Raw genomic sequence first — 10,000 nt, forward strand, 5'->3', positions numbered from 1 at the left:
GTTGTTCCCTTTCAAAAGTATGTTATAGCTAAGCGTTAAAAAAGTTTTGAACATTGAAGAAGTTGTTTTCGATCTTCAGGGGACTGGGTGGAATTATTCCCCCCCCCCCCCCCCCCCGTCTCCGACCCGTCGACCACTAATAACTTTCTGACTTGTTCTAGAGGTACTTAAATATACCTTAATACATGAAATTTTTGCGACACGTTAATGCCAAATTAAAGTAAAGTGTCGGGAACATAACGAAACATGACGTGAAAATTAAGTGACTCACAGTAGAGCCATTTATACCAGTAATTTAAGCCGCGGATTAAACAAGACGCGACCTTACTGTATACACCTTATTCCAAAATGGCCGCCATTTAGATTTTCTTTTGTTTTTATTGAAATTAGACCTTGATGCCTTGTTCAAGGCAAAATATTCTTTTGAATTCTCAGCTCAAGAACGAGGCATCGAGGGCTAATTTGAATAAAAACAAAAGAATATTGAAATGACGGCCATTTTGGAATAAGGTCTATAAACGGTACATTGTAACGAGTTTACAGCTAGATTTAAGTAAGCCGTAGCTTACATAAAACGCGAAAGCACTCGTTTAAATGGTATCACGGCTTGTTTCTGGCGTGCGTAAGACGCAGACTTACACTGCTCAAGCGCAAGATTTTGCCGCGCTCGCGCAAGAGCCTGCCGCATAATTCCACGGTTGTTGTGACAACCAACACAAAAAGGAGGCATAAGTCACAAATAAGCCGTCAACCATTTATACGAGCACTTTGCGTCTTATACAAGCCGCGCTCGTATGAATGGTACAGTTCGCGTCTTATGTAAGCCGCGGCATTTTCTCGTATAAAAGGTCCTAATGTTACTGTTGACATTTACTCCCGCGTTTGCGTGTTTGTTAATTCTGACGTTATTGTACTTTTCATTAAGTCAGTTTCATAATACAAGGACATGTTAAAGTAACATTGCCAAGGAAATAAATTGTGTGTTACTCACAGACACGAGTTTAAAGTAATTATGAATACTTTTTTGGCAAAATCGCAGAACTTAAGTGCCGTGAAATGCTCACACCTCCAAATCACGAAATAAACGTGTCGGGAGAAGTTCATGTAACGAGGTAACATAAACCACATTGTAACAGTTTCTGCTCAGTTTTCTGGAATCGGTAATGACGAGAAACCATGAGATCTGTTTCAAATTTTTAACATACTGTAAATGCTTAATTTTCTAGGGCGAGAAGGGGCGCTAATTCGAAGCGGGTTTATTTGAAGCTGAGCGCTAATTCGAGCATTAACGGTAAGCCAAAAGATTAAAAACGAACGGTGACAAAATGTCTTGGTAGAAACAGTACCTCCACTTCATCATCGCTAAACTGTGGATTATCAGGACTGTAGAAACAACAGAAAGTAAGAAATTACACAAATGGTCTGCATTTTGCCAGAAAATGATTAACGTTGCAAATAATTGGCTTCGATTTGTTGAAGATTTTTATAGCGCTAAAATGAACTCAGTTAAGGTAATACATAAACTATATATTAATCATGTAATCATATAACAGCCGGGACAGACTCTGAGCGTTGTAGGGTTATCCCCATATGTCTTTAATTTGTTTTCACATTCCTGTGCGCAAATGCATGCTGGGACCATGTGCTTTCCTGTGCATTTTAATATGGTCACCATGTCAATTCGTAAAGATGTTCTGTTGCGTTGAGCTCCGATGAATTATACTAACTCTACAGTGATGGCCTTTGTATGTCTATATTTACGTTTTAAAATTCCATGGAAAAATGATCATCATTCGAATTTTAGCTGCCTTTAAGCTCTTCAAGAAACAAGTTCAAATACCAATTCGGTAAGCACATCAGCCTTTCTCGCAAATTAGGATCCAGTAATTTGCATAATGGTCCCGTAAGTCCCGCCTTGACGGCAAAAACACAATAAAATCCTTCATTTTAGAATGAAATTTCATTATAGATGCAACCGTCATTTAAGAGAGAGAATAAATTTCACCAAGAGACCGAACATAGGTATGACGCGCATTCTCTTCGGTATTAAAGGTAAATCTAATCAAAAACCAACATACCTTTCTACAAGCTCTACCACATCCGGATGGTCTGCCAGGAAAAGTAACAATAATACATTTCATAATGTATTCACGGCATAATTTGGATAATACAAGGTGCAAAATAAGAGGTAATTCGATGGAAAACAGTAACGCCACTTACCGTCCATGACCAAAGCCATTAGACTTTCGAAAAGTCCTTCGTCTAGATACGCGCGGAACGAAGGACTTTTCATACTTGATTGGCGCCAATTTAGCGACCCAAAAACGGGTCGCTGAGCTAGGCCAATCAGAGTAGTCCTCGTGGACCCCAGGGGATAGAGTTGTCAATCAAAATTTGCCACACGCAGTGAAGCGTGATTTTCAAACATGCTACTAAGGCTACCGGATATTCCAAATTACGCGACCATCAGAGGAAAATAATTGAAGAATATCTGTCTTGCATAGATCTGTTTGTGTCTTCTCCAACCGGAGCTGGGAAAAGTCTGACCTTTGAACTAGTCCCGTACGCTTTTGGTCGTTCACTTGGAGCGGCTGGCAATGCTATCGTCTTCGTAATTCTTCCACTGATTTCACTCACGAAAGATTTGGTCTCTAGCCGGTCGCTATTTAGGAGACAACACATTTACACATGTAAAATCTTAAGTATAAACGGGTGTCTGGAAGTCCCGAGGCGATTCTCAACGACTATCAACACATTTTTCGTCGAGTGGAACAAAAAATTTTAAAATGCATGTGTATTCATCGACGAGAGTCATTGCATCGCTAAATGGTAAGGTTAGGTTTCACTAAGATGTATCTTTTAATCCCGGTCTAGTACGTCTCCTACACCTGAAGCGTACCTGATCTTTCATGAGTGAAATCAATTGACTTTCTTGACGTTTCGAAGCTTTCCCTTACTTGCTAATCTTTCGAATATATTAGTCTTTCGTTTCTATCAGCACAAATCACGGAACAAGTGTTGGTCCAGAAAATACCACTGGAGATCTCCTTTCCAAGCGGCGACTCGAGATTGAAAAAAAGCTTTCGTTTTATTTCATCTTTGTTTCTGATACCTTTAGCACAAAGTTAACAAATTTCCTCTTTCGATATCATAGAAACAAACATGTTCGACTGTTTTCGCTATCAAGTTCAGGGCTTGCGAATGACGTCATCCCTTTTTGGCGCGAGACGCAAATGAAAACTTTGCAAGCGAGACAAGTCGACCCCTCGCGACTTCGTCGCTCGCTCATTCACTTCGCGTACGAAAAATCACTTCTGGGGTTTTCGTGAGGTCGACTTGTGGCAAGTCTACAAAGCCATGTGCAACGTAGTTTGTGCATGCGGAAGGCGAGGGGCCTTGGGACTACAAGCTTGCCGTAATAAACTTCCGGTTGATGTAATCGTGTGCGTGGCGCTCGCGGTTAGTTGCGTGCGTGTTTATTTGCCAGAATTTCCTCGCTGTTTTTATTTCTTATTTTTCTAGCGGGTACAAATACCATGCTTGCTGATATTCGAACTTATTCTCAGCTCGATGTTCGATCACAAATCCGTCAGCCAAATGAAAAGGGAGTCTGAAATCTGCAACGCGGCCGCCATCTTGGAAGTTTCAGGTAAGCTAAATTTATTGATGAACTTGAATCGGGTTCCATTGATAGTTCTGGGCTTTTTTAATTTTCATTTTCCCATTGATTTTATAGGGGGTCAATAGGGGGGTCAGTAGGGGGTCAGTTGACCGGGGGTCAGTGTTTTGTAGAAACCCCAAATTTCTTTATTCCCCTGGGTCCAGACATGACTGCATTGGCTCAAGCTTTCAAGTAAAAATAAATTTCAAATAAACTTTGTTCTCCTAGGATACATATATATATGTATTACTATTGTATTGTGCTTCGAATATTTAGTGGCTGGACTTACTGAAGCAATTGAAATTTAATTAATTTATTAGCATCTGAGAGAAATCAGTCATGTCGGTAGACCAAGGGAAACAAAAACAATCGCGGTTGACAAAATACGGGAACAGATTTTATTCGCATAATTAAGTAATGTTAATTCCTCAAAGGCTTGGTAAATACATTAACGATCGCGATGAGCCTACTACATACAAGTCCGATTAACTAGTAAAAGCGGCATGGATGCGCAAAAGTTTGTTCATTTCGGCTTTCATTCTTGCATCTTTCAACGCTCTCCAGCTTCACGAAAGTGTTTTTGAAGTTTGTCAACAGGAAGGAGGCATGACTGTGATTGGACACTGAGTCAATGCAGTCATGTCTGGACCCAGGGAAAAAAAGACATTTGCAGTTAACAAAACTATGGTCTGCCACCCCAGTAATGCTCAGTTTGTTATCAATGGTCGAAGCCGTGGCCACTTTGATGTGGAAGTGTACGTTTCGAAAGTTGTTTTCCTGCGATATTACAGCCTGAGGTTGCTCGTAGGACTGCTATTGCGTTGATGGTGGGTTGAGATAAAAGTTCGATTTTTGTCAGTTGATTGTGTTATGGAATTCTGACCGTGGAAACATTTTATCCAGGAATACTTGACTCAAATTGGTGGCACCTGAGAATTTAGTCTCCAGCCTTGGAATTTTATTATACCGTTGACAACCTCGAAATTAAGAAATGGCTCAAATCGCGTCGGATATGGAAAATAACCACACAGGAAGGAAGCTACCCACAATGGCAATAAGGTTAGGCTTTTAAATTGAGAATTTTTCATATAAATATCTGCTTAAGCTTTTTGTTGGGGTTCCCATACAAATCCTTATATTTTTTTTCAGTAATGCTCACACTGAGCCTGGGGCACCTGTGCTGTGACCAAAAAATCAATTCTTATTTTTCTTTGGATTTCAAAACTATTTTTAACTCAGAACACTAAGAGACCAAAGTTTTAAGCCTTGATTTCAAAAAGACACCTGTTTATTTTAACTGGAGTTATCCTATTTAATGGTCTGCCTTTACTAACTTAAAGATCTTGAGATAGGTGGATCAAGGAGAAAATGATGGCAAAGACTCAGTAGTTTAATAATGCAATGGGTGTGTATGTGGAAGAATTAATATGCAGCACAGGAGTTTTGGGCTTTTGGGCTTTCAGACTTTTGAACTCGTGTTTTGCATAATTTATATAGCAAGCTGCATTTGAACTCAGAAATTTTAAGCTAGTGACTAAATGAAGTCACTTTTTGGATCTAATCCTCTAATGTCCAATTGGTCATTTTTGAACACGAGTAATGGTGGCCCGTAAAATCCAAAACTTACACGCAAAGTACATGTAGGCTGCCTTTGGATAAAAGTCAAAGCTCAAAAATTTGCCAGTCAGGTGTTAAGCAAACACACTTTCCAAATCTGAAGGAAAAAAGTAACTGTTTTTTTTTAACAGAAACACTTTAAACAGAAAATCAGCCAAAGTATAAAGACCTTTGTATGGGCTACCTTTATGCCACCTTCTTACTGCTGTTCATGTATGTTGATTCTAATATTTTAAATTGGTTTGGTAACATGGAAGTTTTTTATTGACGGTGTTAAACCATTTATTGCATTTCCTTTGTTTAGGATGAAAGGATTGGAAGTGGAACTGGTAAATGGTACGGAAGACAGTACTTTGTCTGTGGGAGAGATTATGCTACATTTGTTGACATACAAACTGTCATATCTGAGAAAGATTTTGATGGTGACCCTGGAGAGGCTACAACAAGGACAACATCACAAAATCAGGATAAACAATGTACCAACTCAATTAAACATGAAAAAAGACAGAATGAAGCAACGTTTTCAACACCATTGAGTGATGATGTTAATAAAACTTCAGGTAATAATTATAAAGGCTGTCATGTTGTTTTGCTAACATATTTGGACCTTCCAAAGAGTAATATCTACTTTTGAAAGAATAATTTGTTTGTATATGTATATATGTATATATGTATATACAAACAAATTATTCTTTCAAAAGTAGATATTACTCTTTGGAAGGTCCATATATATGAAGTGTGGGCTGTAGAGGAAAGAGAGAAATGATCCTCACACTTATCAGGACAATTTAAGCAATTTTGTTAATAGACACCTAAGTTAAAAATCCAACAGGATTCGAACACATGACCTCTATGCATGTGATACCAGTGCATTTTCTCTATCAATAATACTTGATGTACTTAGCAGTCTTAGCTGATTTTGCATGTGGCTCTTATGGAGAGAAGATCTTTTCATGGAAACAGTATTCAGTGCTTACTTGAAGACGAGTATTATGCAGATTCAATTGAGATATCCATATTTGAAGTGCTAATTTTTATCCCTTGAGTTTAGAATTCCAGGAAAGATTAAAAATGCTGTTTACCATTTAGAAATATCTACATTGGTTTAGGAGACATTTACGTGTGAAACTTGTGTAAAATATGCAAATGAGAGGGTTGATGATGTCATTCACTCAACCCAGCATAAACTCAAGTATATAAAATAGAGCTAGCTCGGTCAATTTGCAGCAGAAACCATTGAACTTGGTAGGCTTATAGTTCCACATGTAATGCACCTTCGACATTAAAGAAATTGGTTCCCATGGCAACTCACTCTTTTCCAGTCCCCTCCAACCTGATTCAATATTTTTGGTGATCATAAGCTAGAAAAACATTTAACAGGGCAACAAACTCGGTCTCACCTCTTTCCAGAGCTTATTATTATTATCGTTGTCATTATTACTCCCCTCTGTCAAGTTTTTCCAACATTCCTGTTTGCTCACTCAGAAAAGGAAAAGGCAAATTTGGAGAGACAACTAGAGGTTTTGCAGCAGCAGTTAAGGGAAAAGGAGGAGCGCTTAGCTAATTACCAAGCTCAAGTAAAAGAAGGAAATTTAAGAGAGGCAAGTTTAATTCAGCAACTACAAGAAAAAGAGCTTCAACGAGAAAATTCTGAAAGGCAGTTGCAAGAGATGGAGGAGCAAATCAGAGTGAAAGAAGACGACAAAGCAAACTTGGAAAGACAGTTAAGGGAGATGGCACAGAGTTTTGAAGAACGAACCAGAGAAAAAGAAGAGGAAAAAACAAACCTTGAAACGCAGTTAGGGATGAAAAACCAAGAGTTAAGTGAGCTAGAGACAAGCCTTTCAGTAGCTCAGCAAATGATTATTGAACTGCGTCGTCAGGAATCTTGTGACTGGGTCATTTCCCGTGATGAAGTCCAGGTAAAAGGTAAATACTTGGGCAAGGGAGCCTGGGGAAGTGTCAACGAAGCAACATATTGTGGCTGCAAAGTAGCTGTGAAGCAAATCCATGAACTGATTCTCTCACCTCACAACAGACGTTTGTTTGAGAGAGAAATGAACATTGCTTCAAGATGCCGCCATCCTTGCTTGTTGCAGTTTATTGGAGCAACAAACGATGTAGGAAATCCTTTGTTTGTCACTGAGCTCATGGAATTGAGCTTGCGAGCTTTGCTGGAGCAACGCCAACTCACGGAAACAGAAATATATGTAATTTCTTTGGATGTATCTCGAGCGCTAAACTATCTCCACCACATGAAACCTTCTCCTATCGTTCATAGGGATGTCAGTAGTGCAAATGTGTTGCTATGGCGACAGGGTGAACAGTGGAGAGGCAAAGTGTCAGATTATGGCACTGCTAAATTTGTGCAACAGACCATGACAGTAGCCCCTGGTGCTTTGATTTACAGTGCACCAGAAGCAGTTTCTTCAAATCAAACATCCAAGGTTAGTTTTTTTTATCGATAAATATACATATTTTTGTATACCCGTCCTTACAATGAGCTGTAATTTCTATGACTTTAGGGAGGGTCTATTGGACAGTGATTTCCTATTAAACTTCACACGCGGAAATATCCTAGAGACTCTTTCTCTAGTTATGGTGTTTTGATATTTGGTGGGTGAAATTCAATTTTCAAGATACTATCAATACGATGCAATAACTTTATTTAGAGAGGTATACGCAATTGAACTTTCCCAGTTTTCAAATTTACGGCCCTCTAGCTATGCCACAGAGAACAGACCACACCTAACTGGGGACTCAGTGCCCTACTCTTTGCGAATAGTGTGTGGGTTCTTTTACGTCCCACAGGAATGGGAACAGTGAAGGGCTGTGAGATGGGGCCTACCGTTATTCGTCCTTATCCAAGAAGACTAGAGAGTCGAACCATTTCAAAATGTCATTAAAAAGGTAGTACTTTCTCCTCAGTTGTTTAAAGACCCTGAGTGTTGGTCCGGCCGGAGATTTTTTCTTCCCTACCTCCCGCACAGTAGTCCGATGCTTAACTAACTGAGCTAACCGGCTGGCGTTAAGCACGGTCCTCTTACAATAATTATAACCCGTCTCACTGCTGATATTGTAAGAGAAATTACTCTTTCTTTTCTCAGGTTGATGTGTATAGCTTTGGTGTTCTTCTGTGTGAAATGTGGATTCAGGAAATGCCAGACCCCGAGAGACGTGAAGAACAAGTTCTTCTTGTAAGAAACCGTTTCTTTCGGAATCTTGTGCGGCAATGCCTTCAGGCTGACCCTGCTATGAGACCAGACATGGCACAGATTATCCAGGAATTGGAACAGTATGGTGGAATTGATCGGCTGAACTAACACCTGAAATCTTGTAAGATAAAAATTTTCCTAGTTATTCCCTAACTTGAAGAGAAATATAGCAAGAAGAATAGAATATATTGGGAAAAATTAGAAATAGAATGTGTTTAACAACTATTCCATTGTGTCCCGAGAAATTTCGCTTCTCGTACAAATTTCACAGCTTGGCAACACTTGACGCAATCAGTTTCCATATTCGGTGTTACGGAGTCATAAGGTATATGAGCTGATTAACGAGTGAACCAGTCAGAAAGCTATAATCAATATCGCAATATCCGACGTCGAAAATTTAATAAGATATGGAATAGGATAACATTAGAATGCAATATAATTGATTTTATTAGAAGTACAGTTTTCACAAGGGAAACGAAAGTCATAAGAAAAGTGATATAATGCGATTGATGAACGAGGAATTTTTTATATTAGATAATGTTGTGGTAATGAACTTGGTACAAATAATTGGGCAAGAAAGGGAATAGAGAGGGGAAAAATCCTAGAGTAAGGAAATGAGCTAAGGGATTAGAATTGGAAATCTCAGAAAAAAGCTGAAATCCTCCCCCCACCCCCCATCCCCACCAGTTTTAAGAATAATAAATCATCAAGTAAACGCGCAAACATGTGCAGCACTTTGATTCGTAAATTAAAATCTGTGTTTAACGTGCTAAAGCTGCGCACTGCACTGAGATGTAGAGCTAAGATAGACCTAGAATTGTGAGTGGGATAGAATGGAATGGAAGGTGAAATGCGGTTCTGACCTATTTCACTTTTGACCAGTGAAAAATCTAATAACGAAAGGTTTTGAAAAACATTTCAGAATAAAGAGTAGCGAGATAAAAACGTGTCTTTTCGGCGACGACATGTCATCATTATTATTGTAAGTTAGGTAACGTTATATAAAGGACAGAGAGTGCTAAAATACATTAGAATAAATGAGCCAGGGATAAACAAAAGAATGAACAAAATTTAAATAAACAGTTTCGCTGGAATGGAGTCATTTTGAGTGTTCAGAGTCGGTCTCTTTTTCCTTGTTAAAAGAATCTCATAAATAAGGCCCTCAAACTTTCCACGGCATTTCTTTAAGGTGGTAAATTCCTCGTGAAGACTATTGGATCTTTGGCTTTGTTTTTCCTTCAGGCCCCAGTTGTTCAAAAGGTGGATAACGCTATCCACCGCATAACGCACTATGCACGAGCTAGCGCAATTGGTTTCGCTACTACTTATCCACTGGATAGTGATTTATCCGGTGGATAGCGCTATCCATCGTTTGAACAACTGGGGCCAGGTGTTTACCGATGACAGAATATTTATGCTCCTCAACGCGCAGGTGGAGATGACGGCTGGTGTAGCCTATATAATTCGAATCAAACGAATTACATTGAAATTCATACACAACGCATTG

General features: G+C 39.1%; 2 protein-coding genes across 4 annotated transcripts in view; both read left to right on the forward strand.

The window, feature by feature from the left end:
* The window catches only part of LOC138021128 (uncharacterized), a 264,817-nt gene that overhangs the window by 136,929 nt on the left and 117,888 nt on the right, over nucleotides 1-10,000 (forward strand). The window lies entirely within an intron of this gene.
* The window catches only part of LOC138018416 (probable serine/threonine-protein kinase DDB_G0271682), a 115,972-nt gene that overhangs the window by 28,810 nt on the left and 77,162 nt on the right, over nucleotides 1-10,000 (forward strand). For 2 of the 3 annotated variants that reach the window (XR_011126021.1, XM_068865034.1), the window contains exons 3-5: nucleotides 5,583-5,838; nucleotides 6,764-7,725; nucleotides 8,386-8,614. Coding sequence is in view for 1 of the 3 variants with exons in the window: in XM_068865034.1 (XP_068721135.1) it covers nucleotides 5,583-5,838; nucleotides 6,764-7,725; nucleotides 8,386-8,601 (1,434 nt within the window). In the remaining 2 variants the exon portion in view is untranslated. Of the gene's footprint in view, nucleotides 1-5,582; nucleotides 5,839-6,763; nucleotides 7,726-8,385; nucleotides 9,100-10,000 lie in introns of all 3 variants that reach the window. The other variant, XR_011126020.1, reaches the window with a different exon arrangement.

Source organism: Montipora capricornis, chromosome 10 (assembly GCF_036669925.1).
Source record: "Montipora capricornis isolate CH-2021 chromosome 10, ASM3666992v2, whole genome shotgun sequence".
Lineage (NCBI taxonomy): Eukaryota > Metazoa > Cnidaria > Anthozoa > Scleractinia > Acroporidae > Montipora > Montipora capricornis.